The sequence below is a fragment of the Protopterus annectens genome, chromosome 16.part0, assembly GCF_019279795.1.
Source record: "Protopterus annectens isolate FY-2018-M chromosome 16.part0, PAN1.0, whole genome shotgun sequence".
In the NCBI taxonomy this organism is placed as follows: domain Eukaryota; kingdom Metazoa; phylum Chordata; order Ceratodontiformes; family Protopteridae; genus Protopterus; species Protopterus annectens.
In genome coordinates, this window is record NC_056750.1 from 705,391,452 (window position 1) to 705,410,027 (window position 18,576).

Sequence of the window (18,576 nt, forward strand, 5' to 3'; positions counted from 1 at the left end):
TTTAGCCATAGCCCATGAACTTCCTTTTGTAGGTCATATGGGCATAAAGCATACCAAGAGACATATTATGCAAACTTTTTATTGGCCTGGGATTGCCATGGATGTAACAGAGTACTGCAGGACCTATGAACAGTGCCAGAAAGTAGACAAGGCAGGAGACAAGGTCAAAGCTCCTTTGATGCCTTTGCCTGTGATTGAGGAGCCATTTCAAGAGGGTAGCTATGGATATTGTGGGGCCTCTGAGTACCCTTAAGTTCCACAGGGAAGAAGTATATCTTAGTGGTAGTAGATTATGCTACCAGATACCCTGAGGCAGTGTCTCTGTCCTCCTTGAAACAGAAAAGGTGGCAAATGCTTTGCTAGAGGTTTTCAGCATGGTAAGTTTCCCAAAAGAAGTACTGACTGACAGAGATGCTAATTTCATGTTAGACTTGCTGGCTTGTCTGTGGGAGCACTGTGGAGTGAAGCACCTAAAGACAAACCCCTACCATCCCCAGACTAATGATCTTGAGGAGAGGTTAAACTCTACACTAAAGACCATGCTACAAGCATTTGCAGACCAGTTTGACAGTGGGACAAATACGTGCCCTATCTGCTATTTACATACAGAGAGGTACCCAGGAATCCACAGATTGGGATGAGGGGACCTCTAGATTTGATTTGTGATGAGTGGGAGGGTGAGTGTGAATCTCAGAAGGAGTCTGTTGTGGCATATGTCCTAAACCTCAGGACAAGGCTTAGGGAGCTCATGAGCTTGGCCAAGGAGAACCTGGCAGGAGCCCAACAGCTGAAAAAGGTCTGGTGTGATATGAATTCTTGAGCCAGAGAGTATGCTGTGGGACAGCAGGTGATGGTGCTCATTCCAGTCAGACTTAATAAGCTGCAGGCAGCTTGGGAGGGACCCTTCAAAGTGGTAAGGACAGTTAGTGATGTTAACTACATGGTGGAACTGCTAGGCAGGAGGCAGGGGCACAAACTGTACAATGTTAACATGATGAAGCCTTACTATGATAGGGAGGCCCTTGTGCTGATATTTGCAGTTGATGGAAGGAGGAGTCTGAGAGGGATCTGTTGACTGATCTCCTCCCCGACGCTCAGACTGACACCACAGTGGAAGGGGTAGCAGTGTCCCAGCGGCTATCCCCCTACCCAGGTTCAAGAAATCCAAGCAGTATTACAGGAGTTTGGGGACATGCTCACTGGGAAACCACGGTGCACCCACCTAGAGCAGCATCATGTGGATACAGGGGCCCCAAACACCCATCAAGCAGGCCCCTTACATGGTGCCTGAGCAAGTCAGACAGACTCTGAGAGAGGATAGACAGGAGATGTTGGAACTGGGAGTAATCCAGGAGTCCAGCAGTCCATGGGCCTCCCCAGTGCTGCTGGTACCAAAGAAGGATGGCAGCACCAGGTTCTGTGCGGACTACAGAAGACTAAATAGTCACACACAGTCAGAGGCCTACCCTATGCCTAGGACAGATGAAACCTTAGAGAAGCTGGGTGGGACTTAGTATCTGACCACTATTGATCTGACCAAGGGCTACTGCCAGGTGCTGTTGACTTCGAACGCTAGGAAGAGGTTAGCTTTTGTGACTCCTTTTGGCTTGTATGAGTTCACAAAGATGTCGTTTGGGATGTAAAATGCCCCAGCAACTTTCTAGAGGCTGGAAGATGTATCCTAGCAAGTGCAGAAAACTATGCCTTTGCTTACCTGGATGATATTGCCGTCTACAGCCATTCCTGGAAAGAGCACCTTCAGCATGTCGGAGGTGCTGGGCAGACTTCAAATGGCAGAATTGACCATTAAGCCCAGTAAGTGTCAGGTGGGTATGGCATAGGTCTCCTACCTCTGACATAAAGTGGGGAGTGGTAAGATCAGTCCAGAACCTGCCAAAGTGGAAGCGATTCAGGCATGGCCTGCGCCCATTACCAAAAAGCAGGTAAAGGCATTCCTAGGTACAGCAGGGTACTATAGAAAGTTCTTTTCCGAATTATAGTACAATATCTCCTTTCCTCACAGACCTGACAAAGAAAAACAGGCCAGATAAGGTAGAGTGGACCCCAGCATGTGAGCAGGGATTCCGGAAGCTTAAAGGAGCTTTAGGAGGACCCCCTGTGTTAGCCAGTCCATATTACAGCAAAGAATTTGTTGTGCACGTGGATGCTTCAAACCATGGGATGGGGGCTGTACTTAGCCAGGTTTCCTCTGAGGGAGAAGGACACCCAGTTGTATAGCTCATAAACCCCAACCCAGGGAGTATGCCAGTCCAGATGAGAGCTCAATACAGGGTACGGAGTGAGTATTCCCAGATAGGCTCATTCCTTGCAAGCAACATTTCTCAAGAGGCACTTGAAAAACTAGCTTGAGTCTTCAAAGAGGGGAGAGGTGTGACAATAGGAGGCACTTCCAGCCATACCAGGAGAAGTAGGCCAGTAGATGCATGACTTGTGCCAGCACAGATAGCTGAAATGTTGTAACTAATTATATGGCATTGGTATATCAAACTGATTTGTACAGATGCTTGTGCTGAAATGCATTTGTGAGGTTTGCTTGTGTTAAAATGTATCAATAGTGCACCCTGCTGGAATGAAAGGAAATGTACATGCATTATTGTAACTGAATTAAATGTATATGTTTTAATACATGATACTGGGACAGCAAAGGTTAACCAGCTGGCTTATTTTAAGAAAAATAAGGAAAATGTAAACAGACTTTTAAAACCATTAAAACGTCACCCCACAGTGCTGAATAGGACCGGAGACGTTAGGTCAGGAAGAAGCCTTTGTTCATTAGCTCAGTAAAAATAGGGAAAGCCCTAGGCACTGCCATAAACATTTAAGATGTGTATTGTAGCTGTCTATGCTAAAGCCCTCTCTCAGCTTCAAAGGGAGTTACTGTGAGAACCTAGAGTCAGATGACCAGATGAGGTCATTCTGCAAGCCATCTTGGATAGTATATTTTACAGGGAGTAATCTCTGAGGAGGGAGTATTCTGTTTTGGGGAACCTGACTAGAAAGGCTGCTCAGGTATTTCATTGTGCCTTGCTCTATCAAGTTAGTTATTGGAGAATAGTAATTCTCGGGTCTATATTAAATCAGCGAACACTTAAAAAAGCGAACGCTGATTTATCGACCCTCTTTCAGTGAAAGCTGAAAATCCCGAACACTCAGAACAGCAGGAAAACAAATCGCTGTACCGTTTTCAGGACTTTGCCATTTCCTCCACTGTGGTCCGATCTCGGCGTTGGCATATTTAAATAGGGGGGTGTGGCAAAGCCCACACACACACACACACACACACACACACACACACACACACACACACACACACACACACAGACACTTCATTTACTGTTTTGAAGTTTTTTGGGGTTTTTTTTGTGGAACAGCGATTTTTTTCCCCTGGGAAAAAAATCGCTGTTCAGAGTCTTCGGGATTTTCAGCTTTCTCTGAAAGAGGGTCAATAAATCAGCATTCACCTTTTTAAGCATTCGCTGATTTAACATAGACCCTAATTCTCCTAGATTCAGTTAGAAATATAGTGAAGCTTAGTTTAGAGATTGCTTTTCCTTTATTTGTTTGAGTCTGTCCGAGAATGTTGTTTTCTGTATTCTCTGTGATTTACTGTAAGTATATATTTAGTACTTTCTTGTTCTTTTATTATTTATTATTAAATATATTTAAAAATGGTCTCTCCAGCTGCTGCATGTGCTTTGCGAGGTACATGCCGAAGGGAACATTGTACTCAATAATTGGCCTTATAAGGGAAGAATACAGGGATGTTATGACTTCTTTGTCCATGGATGTGATACCCTTACTTATGAGTTGGGCCATGTACAAAGCTTTCTGTACAACAGAAACAACATGGTGGTCAAAAGTCAGGTTGCTATTAACCTAGGTGCCCAAATCCCTCACTACTAATTGTGTACTAATGACGTTGTTATTAATGTGATAATATGTGGGGATGTCACCCTCACCAAAGGGGATGATGATATATTTTTTGCCATTCAGCTTGAGGCCATGTTTCTGGCACCAGGGATTTGTTTGGGTGAGACCCTCTTGGAGGGCATCCACATCACTTGGGGAACTGATGACTGCACCTAGCTTGCAGTCATCTGCAAACTTGGTCAGCCATAGCCCACTGGTTTTGGCCTGAACCTCAGAGAAGTATACCCTGAATAACAGAGGCCCCAACACCAATCCCTGGGGTATGCCGCTTGTTATAGGTCTGCTGCTTGAGTTGGCTCCCTTTATTTTGATTAGGTGGGTTCTGTTAGTGAGCCAGTTTGCTACCCATCTGGTAACATATGAATTGATGCTTAGTAGAGAGATGTAATCTACTATGCCCAAGTGGGGAATAGTGTTGAAGGCTTTGGCCAGGTCAAGGTAGGCAGTGTGCACCATCTTCCCCTAGTCCATGACTTTGGGGACTGTCTTAAAGAAGTTGACCAGATTTAACAGACATGACCTCCCTTGACAAAGCCAAACTGTGTGGGGTTGAATGTTTGGAGGTTGCCAATGCCCCTGTTAATGAGGTCCATGATAATCCATTCCATGGCCTTGCAGATCAGGCTAGTTAGGCTGATGGGTCTATAATTTCCTGGATCGGTGGATGCTCCACCTTTGTGTAAAGGGATGACAATGGTTGTCTTCCACTCAGCTGGGACAAAGCCGGTACTCAGGCTTTGGTTGAATAGAGTGCCTAATGGTGCTGCAAGTGCATGCCTGGGTTTATGTAGGATTCAGCCTGGAATGTTATTGGGCCCCACTGAGGCTGTATTTTTTGCCTTTGTGAGGGCAGTGAGGACCTGTTCCCTAGAGATAAAGGGTGGGGGGCAGGTACTGGAGATGTCCTGATTTACTGATGGGGGACAGAGGGGAGAAGTGTTCACTGAATCTGTCAGCCAGTAGATTGGCTATATCTACAGCATTTGTGTATGTGGTGTCCTTGACCACCAGTTCTGAACAGATCTGGGTGCTTCCTTTGAGACTGTAGAAAGTACTTAACCTTTGAGAGTGCTTATATTTATTTGGTGACACTGTGTGGGCCACTCCAGAAGGCCTAGCCATCTTGGTCAACTACTTCCGTTTGTATTCGTATTAATATTACACAGTATAATTGGACACCCTTTATAAGGGCCTCAGAGTACCTGATTGTGGAGTGTCTGGTGGCAGTGATAACTAACTTATACTCTGGGCAGAAGGGGAGCACACCAGATAAATCTGTACCAGCCTTTCCCAGGTGTGTGTGAAAAATCAAATCTCTGTGTGTGTGGGTCAGCTACTTGGAGCAGGGGGAAACAAGCACCGAGCTTACAGAGAGGGTGCTGGAGGTCTTGGCTTGAACATTCGGCTGAGGGCCTAACCCTACAGCTGTACCAGTGGAGAGTCTTACTGGGGTCCTGGAGGGAGACAGTTATAGAGGAATCCATACCCCGGACTGAGTGTGTTCCCTGTGTGCTCTTAAGGGAAATTGTGCTTGATGCAGATAGGTCTACATCTGGAAATACTGAGTGTATCCATTTGTATTTCAAGTGCACATCTCTCTCCAGTGTCAGTGGTGAGGATTCAGGCTCCTTGATTACTGGCCCAGAATGGGGACATCATACAAGGCATGGGAATGGAACCCACAGGCTTCTGACACTCCCACCATCAAAGGCAACTATGTAGCATGTTAAAGTACTAACAGTGCCATTTCTTCATAGAGTGGAGAAATAGATTTACCATTACTTAGTGACTTACCTTTAGCTGAAAGGCATCCTCCTTAAACCTGTGAATAATTGTGCTTGTGGCAGGCAATTATTTTCCAAGGACTTTACAATGTGTCTTTTGCCTTGGAACATTACGTGACTTTATAGTCATGAATCTCATTGTGCTGAAGAATTTCAAAAAGCCACAAAAATAAGGAAACTTAAATTCCTGAAAGATTTTCTGTTGCAGAAAAAAGGTAGGTAGACAGATAAATAATGAAACAAAAATATTAAAATTGACAAATCTAAAATGAGAGGCAAATGGAAAGAACTAAATAAAAACAGCAAAGTGGATTCCTAAAAAAAAATCTGAAAAAAGCTATGTGGCATGTGGAAATGGCAGGACGAAAAATAGAAAATAAAGAAAAGAGGTCTGCCAAAGGTAGCAAACAGTTAACCTTGGGTATATAAAAGGGCAGTAAGAACATGGATGGATATTCCAGGTAACAAAATGTCTCACACCCCATGCTGTTTAATATAATGACATCCTGGTCCCCATGCTGTTTAATATGTTGACATCCTGATTCATCCTTACTCAGAGAAAAGTCAGATATGAAGTTTTTGCACAAACATTTAAGAATTTGTTTTTCTCCATTATTCACCAAATTCTCAGAAAAACACCATCTTTGAAATACACTGCCCAAACTTATCCAGTATGAACACTTATGTTTTGACAGAATAAATGATTCCCAAGGGAAAGAAAAAAATGACAAAACCCTGTACAGTATCTTAAAGGAATGTGCTAAGATCAACAAAGCTGCATCTGTCCCAACATTATCCTGGGATGCCTTCTAAATAATTTGAAACATGACCCATCAAGACCCCTTGAGTCACGTTTCAACTATAGCCTCAAAGTCAGATATGAAGTTTTTGCACAAACATTTAAGAATTTGTTTTTCTCCATTATTCACCAAATTCTCAGAAAAACACCATCTTTGAAATACACTGCCCAAACTTATCCAGTATGAACACTTATGTTTTGACAGAATAAATGATTCCCAAGGGAAAGAAAAAAATGACAAAACCCTGTACAGTATCTTAAAGGAATGTGCTAAGATCAACAAAGCTGCATCTGTCCCAACATTATCCTGGGATGCCTTCTAAATAATTTGAAACATGACCCATCAAGACCCCTTGAGTCACGTTTCAACTATAGCCTCAAAGCAGGTTTTTTACTATGGGAATGGAGGACTGCAACTGTTATCCCACTTCACAAGGATGGGCCATCAACTGACCCTGGAAAATATACATCCATTAGTCTGAGTAATCTAATATGCAAATCCATGAAATGAATTATCATAGAAATGATTAACAAAGGCATAGGCGACCTTCAGACACTGGAACCAACCCAGTTTGGCTTTCAGGGGAAGGTCAAGCCTAGTAAACTTGGTGGACTTATTTAACAAGGTCACCAAGGCAATGGATGAGGGGAAAATAGTGCATATACCCTACCTAGACCTGGCTAAAGTGTTTGATACAATAACCCACTCAGGTACAGTGCACTAACTTACTGAACTGGGCATAAACCACATACAACTCACAGGATTGCAAGCTGGCTTACAGATAGCACCCAAAAGCCAGGATTGGTACGACAATCTCCACTAATAGACCAGTCACCAGTGGGGTACCTCAGGGTTCTGTGCTGGGACTGCTGCTATTTGACATCTCCTTCTCAGAGGTAAAGGCTAATGTCAATGGCCTTTGGTTGATCAAGTTCACAGATGACTATAAATTGGGAGCTATCATAGATTCCTACCATGACACAAACATCGTACAAGAGGGACTAACACAGACAAATGACTGGTGCCAAAGTCACAGATTAAAACTCAATGCCAAGAAATGCATTATAGTGCCTTTTGAGAAAATTACCACCCAGGCTAATCACTCCATTGACAAGACATCCCTAAGAGTTGACTTGGGTAGTCAGGGATCTGGAAACATATGTAAGACAATAATCTAGCCTTTGACCAACATGTGGCCAGTGTATTAAGAAAATCTTTCTATGTTGCCCAACTTATACAGGGCATGGCATCCAAGTCCAAGAAGTCATAGTGTCACTTTATTTGGCCTTTATCAGACCCATTATTAAGTATAATTCCCCATTCAGCATATACCTGACCAGACATATGCAACAGCTGGAACACCCACAAAGGTTCCTTATCAGGAGAATCCAGGCTATAAACACATTGTCCTATACTGATTGCCTTAAAGTCCTTTTTCTGTAATTGGTCTCCTCCAGGTTACTGAGAGGAGGTGTGTGCCTGGCAGACAAATCATCCTAGGATCCAGCTCTGAAGAAGCTTTTGCACATCCACAAAATGAACAGCATCAGAAACACTAGATCCAAGGATTTAAATGTTGCTTGTGACATAAATAAGACATGTTGGCAAGACAAATGTGTCTCTCACAGTTTCCTCATGCTCTGGGACAGGCTCCCCATTATACCTCTCAACTGTACAGATTTTTCGCAGAATATCCAGATTTTTGCCTCATATTTTTGGTATGTTTTTCATAAAACTGTGGTTTTCTAGCAATTTACTGGCAAATCATTAAAGACTGAAGTTAGAAATTAATGACAGACATTTGAGTTTCAGACTCCGTACCCTTCAGAAAATTCATGCTTATGCCAAACCAGTTATTCTATCAACTTTCTAAGTTTGTAAGAGCAATATTTAAAAATTGTCCATATTTTTGGGCCTTTGTCCCACTTTTATAAATGGCATTGTCCGGATTTCTTGCTCTAAGAGGTTGAGAGGTATCGTCCCCATCCATGTGAAGGATTGTACAACACTAACCCTATTTAAGCATAACCTTGACCAATGAATGGGAAATGAGAAATTCACCCTAGTCCCTATGTCTCTGATAGACAGAGGCAGACAGTATCTATGCCCAAACTAACACATACCCCTCCATATAACCTCTAGGAACATCCTAACATACCACTGCCTAATAAATGCCCATGACACAAAAAAAAACAATTGGATTGGGGTACATGGCTAGGCTTATAAAGGCCCAGATGGTCATTAGTCTAGTTATATACCTATGAACCTATCACTGAATTATGTACACAAATTCATCCTCAGTTTTATTAATGTGCTGATTCAACCTAGCACAGTAAGGATAACATCAAATAGAAGAAAACATACATTCAGAAATATAAACTGTAAAAACAATTGTCAATACAGGAACAGTGCACAGAACGGCTAACTAACTAAAATTACAGTATAAAACAGATATACTATTACTGCTACCCAGGTAGTCTAAATGGAAGAGGTACAGTTTAAGGGATCTCTTGAAGCTATTCAAAATAGAGTGCTCCCAAAGCCACTGTGGTTGTATATTGCAAAGGTACAATACCTGGTAAACAAAAGCTTTAACTCTAGATGTTTCAAGCTGCATCTCTGAAGCCATTAGTAGCTCCAAAATATTTACAGTGGATGGCAGGAGCAATTTAACAAGGACTTAACAGCTGTTTAATCTAAGAGGAATCAAAGGTATGTAAAGCAAAAAAAAAATGCTACCACCAAAATCTTGACTTGTGAGCAAGGGTGTAATATGGTGGAAGTGTGATGCGCACCTAAGTAATATGCTGCAAGGTTCTGAACTACCTACAAGCAATCAAGCTTGATATCAAGCAGACTTGGGAAAATGCACTACAGTAATCCAGATGTGAGGAGATCAGAGAATGGCTACCACTAAAACATACACAGGAAAAATCAGGTACATAGTTCAAGTGATACTCCTCAGATGGTAAAATAAGAGCATGACAAAGGCTTAGACCTGGTCCTGAAATGTTAGTCTTTTCTTAAGTATCACATCAAGACCACACACGCTGTAAGCAAACTCCAACCTAGCACTGTCATAAATAATACATATATATGGATCTACCTAAACTAATCTAATGTGAATAAGGTCAACAAAAAAGTTGGTATGAAGAAAGACGACAGAAACTAAACACACCCAAAACTGTTTTTTTTTTTCAGGGGGGCAAGCCCCCTACTCCACATGTTAGGGGTGGCACCCACCATACTTCCTGCTAATTAAATATATTGATTCTGTATATATTATGATTTTACCCCTTTTTCATGTTGACCTTATTCACATTAGATTAATTTAATAGAACCATGTGTGTGTGTGTGTGTGTGTGTGTGTGTGTGTGTGTGTGTGTGTGTATGTGTGTGTATACATATGGGTCTACTTTGTTTCATTGAAAGCTCATTTCACTGAATTTGAATTCACTGACCAAATAACTGAAAGCTCAAATTACTGAAAACTAATTTCACCGAATCTCATTTCACTGAAGTCAAGTACTGGCACTGTGTAGAGTACTGTAAGGCAAGTATAAGGTATATGCCATTTTCCCCACTGTAGTGCGATCCTGGAGTTAGGATATATAGTTAGGGGTTGTGGGGGGCACAGGCCCCTACCTAGTTTGGTTGTAGATCATATTTCACCAAAAGCTTCAAAACAATACATTTTAAACCATAGACATGCATACATATAACACCAGTGACTAACCCTTTCCAAAAGACAATATGAACCCAAACTAAGTGGGGGGCTATGCCCCCCACACCCCCTAACTATATATACTAACTCCAGGACCACACTACAGTGGGGAAAAAGGCATATACCTTTTACTTGCCTTACAGTACTCTACACAGTGCCAGTACTTCACTTCAGTGAAATGAGATATGGTGAAATGAATTTTCAGTAATTAGAGCTTTCAGTGATTTGATCAGGGTGAATTGAAATTCAGTGAAATGAGCTTTCAATGAAACAAAGTAGACCCATATATATATATATATATATATATATATATATATATATATATATATATAAAATTATAGTTATAGTTACATTTGAGAAGAGACAGAATATGTGCAGCATAGATTAGTTTGAAAAGGCAGTTTGTATAACGGACAGAGTAGCGAAGGCTAAGCAGTCCTTATTTGATGTAACATTCTATTTCTAAATAATATTTGTTGTATCCCATTTGATCTGACAGATTAGTTACGGATTGCCTAGTAGTTTTCTTTCTTATTAATCCATCATTTTTATATCAGTTAGCAATGCAAAAAGTGATACTAATTATAATCAACCTTACAGCTAATAGGTTCTTTATCATATATGCTGTAAGATAAAACAGAATTTATTGAGTACCATAACCTATTTTCTTGGGGAATCTGTAGAAGTACAAGGCAGCCATGCCCTAATTAGTATGTTTTGCTTTTAACAGGTGGATTTTGGCACACAAGCCTGATTGAAAAAAACCTGATTGATTTCTTTGTCCCGTTTTTGCCTATGGAATATAGGCATGTCCAGAAGTGTATACAAGAAGAGATAAAACAACGTGGCTTGAAAGTGGATTTGGAAGTTGTTGAAATGGTGCTGGATGAATTTTCTTTTTTTCCACCTAATGAAGCCATATACTCTCAAAAAGGATGCAAAAGTGTATCTGCAAAGCTGGACTACTTTCTATAGACATTTTTATTTTCCTACAGAAGTTTTATTTTGCCATAATATTCCCTGACATTGTTTTAAAAGCAGTTGGAAATTCAGAATATTATTTCAATTTTATGAATTGTTTTTATACATGTGATTGTATTCAAGAGTCTGAATACATAAATCTCACTTAAGTTGTTGGTGGGAGTCAAATGTGAATTCTAACTATGGCAGGAAGTTAATACTACAGATTTAGACTGCATTTAAATGCTTATATTTATGTCTCTCCATATTAGCAAACAACTAGATATGATTTCATCACAATACAAATAAAATGTTGTCAGGTATGGAATAATTGTGTTTGTGTCTGTTTGCCCTCCACTCCACCCCATTTTAGGTGTAAAGATATCATGACTTTTAATTTTATCTGAAAGCTTATACATAATGAGGAGGCCTACATTAATTTACAGGGAGAGGTATAGACTGTTGGAATTACTAAACTTTTCAGTATCGCTACCTTCATGTGCCTGAGGCCCCCTCCCAGCTGCATATCAGTTGGAATACATATCCCAGGTCAAGGCATTGCCTCAAAATTCTTAAGCATCTTTTTATGTAGCTGCAGATTGGAGGTGCAATGGTCTGTGCATCATGACTCTGTCATTTCATTGAGATACAGTTTCTTCAACCACAGCTCTGTGAAAATAAGCCATTAAAACTCACCTCATCAAACCTAGGAAACTGATACTAACATAGTTGTTGGGTAGGAACAAGTCTGACACTTGCAGTGATGACTCAAGACTCAAGCTGAGATTGAAGATTTAGAAACTGACAAAATAACACAACAAAATGAGGGGAGCTCTGTATCATCTCAAAGCATTTAGAAAAGACAGTATTACTGGGAGGGAAGCTGTCCATTCACCACACTTATGGCATTTGTTTCTTTTTAGAACATGAGGTTTTAATAACATTGGTATCCACCTCTGTTTAAGGTGCTGTGTCAGGCAATACATGGGAGTTAGCTCTGTATTAAGAGTCACTTTTACTACCGATTCCCCCTCTCCATCCCATAAAGATCACATCAAGCAGAGTACCTCATCATCCCTTTTTAAGCGCAACCTGGATAACTGGATGGGTAACAAAAAATACACTCCTGGGATTCCGCCTGTGCCCTGCTGGACAAGGGCTTTGGGTGCTGACTTGTCTAAACATGGGCTAAACTCTTGGCTAGGCTTATAAGGGCCTCGGGGCCAGTAGGCTAGTAACTTCCTATGATCACTGTGGGATGCTCTGTTTCTTCCCCAGACATTCCTTGATGACTTGTAGCCAGTCCTGAACCCAAACTACCAGAGATGCAAACAATAATTTAATAACTTCATCATGTCATCAGTTGGGATGGTTGGGATGCTGCATTTCTATTCAAACCATTGTTTGCGGCTCTCTGTCAGAAGTCTGAAAACCAATACTGCAAGCCCTGATACCCTGAAAAATAAACTGCAACACAAAAAAAAAAAAACAGTGAATTCCAAAACTTGCTGTTATACTAAGTGTTCTTGCAAGGGGGGCTTTGCATGCAGGATCCCCCCACACACACACACACACGGGGGCTGTTCCTCCCACTTCCTTTCTACTTATCTATACTAATTCCAAGGTCACTGTACTACAGAGTATGGTAAATACTGTCTCACTGGCCTAAACATATTTGTTCCAAAAGAAACCTTTTGGATGACCACAGGGCAAATCATTCCTTCTCTATCTGTCAAAAGGAAATTAGCAACCAGAATAAGTCTTTCTTAGATTGAACAACAACAAAGTAGAGAAAAGGGGCTAAAATACAACAATACAAGCTGAGAATAGTAGTGGGGGTAAAAAAATACCAAGGCCATAAAGGGGAAAAACAAGAAGTAAGGAGATAAAAACTCCCCTAAGTTTAGAAAAATTAGTTAACTGACTTGAAAATTGTACTAGAAGCTAAGTATAAGATAGGCAGTTGCAATATACTCACCAATCCATTCTTTTTTTTTTTTTTTTTAACCACAGATATTTCAGAAATAGATTGGGCCCACCTTTCTGATGTTTGTTCACTGCAGCGCAGCAAAAGATATCTGGAGAGATGAAGGCCCACAAGCAGGGCAGTCTCTGTAAAGGAGAGGGACTTATTAGACTGGGAAGGTTTTTCACATGTTAAGCTGCTTAATGCATGATGGCTTTTTTCCTGCTTTTAATGAGGATGGATCACCTTATACCAGCCTGCAAACTTTGTATTTTAACAAAATGCCTGCAGTGTTTAGGTCTCATCAATGAGCTCTACAACTTTGGTCCGGCACACTAGGTGGAGTCTGGGAATGGGAGTTAGGGGGAATAGAAGATACTGAATTTTGTTATTTCTACTGATCCATCATATGAGGTCACTAGATCACTAGACAAGTTGGGCTGTGGACCATTTCATACAGGAGAAAGAACTCAAATGTAGCTCTTTGCTAAAATTGGGAAAGTCATGAAAAACATTTGGAAAAGGTTATGCCTACTCCTGCAGGAGAACAAGCACTGAAGTTCATACCAGCATGTATTTTTAGAGAACATTTTGCCATGCTCTCTTCTGTTCTTCTATAACTAGTTAGCAGCAAAAGTACATAAAGGGCACCTGATCTTTGTTTTGTACTTTGACTTCAACAATGCCTTTGACACATTCTCACACTTAAAATAAACTGTGAAACTGCAAAGGGTCAGAATGGGCAGCAAAATGGACAGATAGGTGAAGAAACAATTTAAGGGAAGGAAGTAGATACTGGTGGTCTGAAGAAAAGGGTCAAGGAATGATGGAGTGCCCCAAGTGTGTCAGTCTTTGATTAGTTCCTTTTATCTATGTGTTTGACATCACCGAAGACTAGAAAACAGGAGCAGGCTCTTTGCAGGTAATACTAAAACAGGAGCAAGGGTGGAGAGACACTAAAATAGGGCAAGAATGGAATACAAAAGGACAAGTCTCAGGAAACACCACAGGAACTTAGTGAGATGTCAGGCAGATGTACCTTAGAACAATGGTCAACAAATGCAATGTAAAGGCCTTGGACAATGACAACTAGACAGCCAGCTATCCAAAAGGTGGAGACACCTTGACTGTGCAAAGCAGGAGAAGATATTGGAGCTGATAATAGTGACAGCTATATGCACCATGCTCCGTGTAAGAATGTGATCGCCACAGCAAAAAGGATGCCTGATGCATGCAAAGTGGAACAGATGGAATGGAACAAAGGGCACATGGTGCCATTATACATGGGATCAATAAGAAGGGACCTGGAATAGTGCATGTAGTTCTTCTTTCCATGCAGGAGTACAGGTAGACAGTTCAAGACTGCACAAAGCAGGTTCTTGAGGCAGCAGAATGGTAAGGCATATGGTAAATGATAGAATAGTTAGGACTATAATTCCTGCAGTAAGGGGATATTGGGATACAAAAGATTAGTCACAAATGGCTAAGTCTAAACTGTGAAGGACTAACCTTAGAAATAAAAGATCAATGAACAGGGTAAGAGGTCATACTGTGCATATTAAAGGAGTCTAGTTTCTGTTTAGACATGAGAAGACACTACTTCTTGTCATAGATACTGGACATGTGGAACAGTCTCCCACAATGGGTGATGGACACTGAAGCATGCAGCCCTTTGGAGGATATGGGTTAGTAGCAAGGGCTGACAGCTAGATGCATGGGACCAGTGGATCACTATCTCCCACCCTACAACAGACTACTTAGACATTTTATTCTTTGTGCCGAATATGTCTGAATGAATGAGTGATCAATTTAACAAAACATTTTAACATTGCCTACATGTGTAACACAGAATGTTGTTTATGATTTTATGATCTCATCTGTATTTTAGTTAAAAAATAGTGATCCAAAATGTATCTCTGTGCAATCCCTAATCAGTATATACTATTTGGCTACTTAACATTACTGCTGCTGTGTCCTTCAATCATTTTTTAGCCTGCTTGTATGCCTGTCTCATAATTAAATGTGATAATCTGTCAGACTAGAGAAAAATGTTATAATGCATTCAAGATGAAGCAAGTAGAATGATAAATTACTTGAAAATGTTCTGCTATGTAATGTAAATGTTACGTTATGTGTAATGAGCTAAGTTAAATGATACTGATATTCAGGTCAGGTTTCAAGAAGTATAGGATAAATTGCCTGCATTATACAAAATGTAAGGGATACAAACTGCATTTAAATACAAAGGGATAAACAGTGTGAGGCAGGTTGGTTTGCAGAATTATTTCTAGGCTATGGAATGGGATATGGGAAGTTCAATTTCAGTGGGGTATTCTGCTGGGAATTGCTTAGCATTGGTGGCCACAGCACAGTATTCAGGGACTACATAGAAAAAGTGACAGATATGTGCCCCAAAAATGAGTCTGGCAGTTGTTCTGTGTTTTATTGACTAAAAAAGAAAATCTTGGATCTGTGCAAGAATTACATATACTTAAAGAAATGATAACAGGTTTCCTTATCCCCTTTTGGTTATGCTGATGCATTGATGAGGTAACATTTGGATAAAGCAGGGGTATGATACAGTCTGATAAAATGTATACATAACATAAACTTTGATAAACAGAGGAGGAAAGCAAACTGTGACCACAGATCTGGTTGCAAATGTTTTAGGTTTTCCTATCAGGTAGCACTCCTTAAGGTATGTACACATTATGTTTGAAGTGGATTGTATGCGTTAAACATGACATTTTCTTTAGGGCCGAGCTGTAAATTGATAATGGAGGAGCCGTGAAAGGTTTGGATATTGGTTTATATAGCACTGGATAAAGATGGTAAATTAGCAGGGAAAGGTTATGCATGAAGGAGAGAGGAGTGGCTGTGGCGTTTTAATGAAGTTCTCAGTACTATGTTGTCATATGGAAGTGTAATGGGAATGCATGCATGTTTGCTAAAGGAGAGTTTTAGAAAAGAGGTTAGGAAGCACCACACTGTAAAGAAGAGGACATAATAAATAGTAATAATGAAACTGGAGATTATAGGAAAAAGACATAGAAGGCTATATTTATGGGTAGTAGGAATACCAGGAATATAATGAAAGTTAAAAGATGTTGAGTACTGGGGTGGTTTTAATGGGAAATGATTGAATAAGTGATAGATCCAGCTTTTACCCAAAGTCAAAAGCACTTGCATTAGAATAAGCAAACTATATGCAATTTATGTAAGATTATTCTACATAATAAGGGAAAGTATTTGGAAGCATAGCCTGGGAAATATAAAGTTACACAGACACAATGAAAAGTGCCAGCAGTATAGAGAGAACATGAATACTGCTATAATCAAGACTCCTGGAAAGGGTATAGAGCATTGGAGGATCTTGTGTCTCATTACAGAAATGTTAATAATTGTAAATATGTCAGTTTCAAATGTAGTAATAAAGAAATTTGTATAAAAAATGTTAATATTTTCTAACAATATTACAAGGTCCACATAATTACACTTTTGGAATTTAAACACATTACATTAGCTTGCTTCCCTGCTTACCTCTGCAAAACGTGGTTTAATGTTGATTAATATTTGGTTTCAGATTTGCCACTGTTTTTATGTATTAGTCAGATCTGTGGTGGTGGTGCTGTGGTAGCGTTGTCACCTCACAGTAAGACGTTGTTCTGTTCGATTCTCAGTTAGAGCGTCTTCTGTGTGGAGACATGAATGGGCATACCTTCGTTGAAGGTTGTGCGTCAGGGTCGGCAACTCTGCATGTAAAAATCTACTCCCAATCATTAGAGGACCGGAGTTCCGCTGTGGCAACCCCTAACTGGAAAAAGCCGAAAGACACAACAACAACAAAACTTTACCATGGCAGAAAAGAAAACTTGTACTTAGTTTGGATGGAAATGTTTACCCATGGCTAAAATAATGCAAGGACAAAAGGTACTGAATGTAAAATAGAAGACTAAGTGAGAACTGTAAGGGAAGGGCAGTTAGTAACCCTGGTTTAGAAGGGGAGATACTTTTGGAGAGCACAATGCACAGTCATTTTCCTGGTGCAGCAGAGGAGGAACATTATACACATCCAGATAATTTGAGGCACTGTGCTGCCATTAGCAGAGACATTCCCGGTCTGCTTGTTGATGATGTGATGACCTTCATATCTCATGAAGGTGCAGCACACAGGCCATCCCATAGGGCTATAATTCAGCCTGTGTGCAGAGTTAGAATAATTGCCATGCTAGGTGTTCATCGCCAAGACTCAGGCTGATGATTATCAATTAAAGGTGAGTGTATTTAAGCAGAGAACAATTGTGGATAGTGATTCTGGCTGTGCAGTTGCAGTGTTTAACACCAATGAAAATTTGTATGATCTTATTAGGGCTATTATTTAGCTGATGAATGGCACCTTTCTAACCAAGGGCCACATGTGTAGGCAGCTGCATATCATACAAGCATTCATAAACTGTGGTGGTTACAGTACATGTCTGCAGCTGGTGTACTGCTTGTTGAATAGGAACTCATTGCATGTATATAAATGATGTGGCAGGCTATTCATGAGTTAGTTGCTGTCAGTTGTCAACATCAGTTAACTTTGACGTGTGTGAATCTGAAGTGGCAGCTATGAAAAGCATTCACAAGAATATCCCAGGTGCAAAAACATAGGTATGTCACTTCCACTTTGAGCAAAATATATAGCACAAGGTGCAACATTTGAGTTTGACAACAATGTATGGTCAGAACATAACCTTTCAACTGAGTATTAAGTACCTGAAGAAAATGTACTGCCTGATTTCCATGACTTGACTCTCTTGTCCCACCTGAAGCAGATGAATTGGTCAGTTATTTTAGGGAGTACTATCTGATAGGAAAACCTAGGAAATTTACAACCAAATCACTGGTCACAGTTGCTTTCCTCTTCTCTTTCACATAACTTTCTGGAATGTCAGTGAATTGAATGCACTGTCTTCCACTTACTCAAAATAGTGTGGAGGCATGGCATCAAAAGTGCTTGCTGTCTTTTGGGAAACTGGTGGAAGATTTGAGGGCAGTTATGACTGTGATTGTGTGTGAACAAAATTGTACAGAGGAAATGCATCTCAGATTCAGTGTAAGCATGCCTCTGTCACTGTGAAGACCTCAAATGAGATGCAGACATAATCACTTTAGTAAAGTGATTGCAAGCAAGGACACTTGTTGTGTTGCTGGATTCTTTAAGGCTATTGATCTACAGGTTAAGATATAGTTGTGGCCAGTGAATTATTGTCTGCCATGCAGAGATGTTCATCCTGTGAGTAGATTACATGGGTTTCTAATTATGTTTCTGTGTAGCACAACTTTCCCCTGGTATTATTTTATCATTATCATGGAAGAATGGTTGGTGGGTATGTTGCATGGTTCATT

General features: G+C 40.5%; 1 protein-coding gene across 1 annotated transcript in view; it reads left to right on the top strand.

Annotated features, from left to right (window-relative positions):
- Window positions 1–11,547, top strand: part of LOC122790319 (torsin-1A-like) — a 152,732-nt gene extending 141,185 nt beyond the window's left edge. The window contains exon 5 of the mRNA XM_044057843.1: window positions 10,990–11,547. Within this exon, the coding sequence (XP_043913778.1) occupies window positions 10,990–11,234 (245 nt within the window). The 3' untranslated portion in view covers window positions 11,235–11,547. The remainder of the gene's footprint in view (window positions 1–10,989) is intronic.
- The last annotated feature ends 7,029 nt before the right edge of the window (window positions 11,548–18,576 follow it).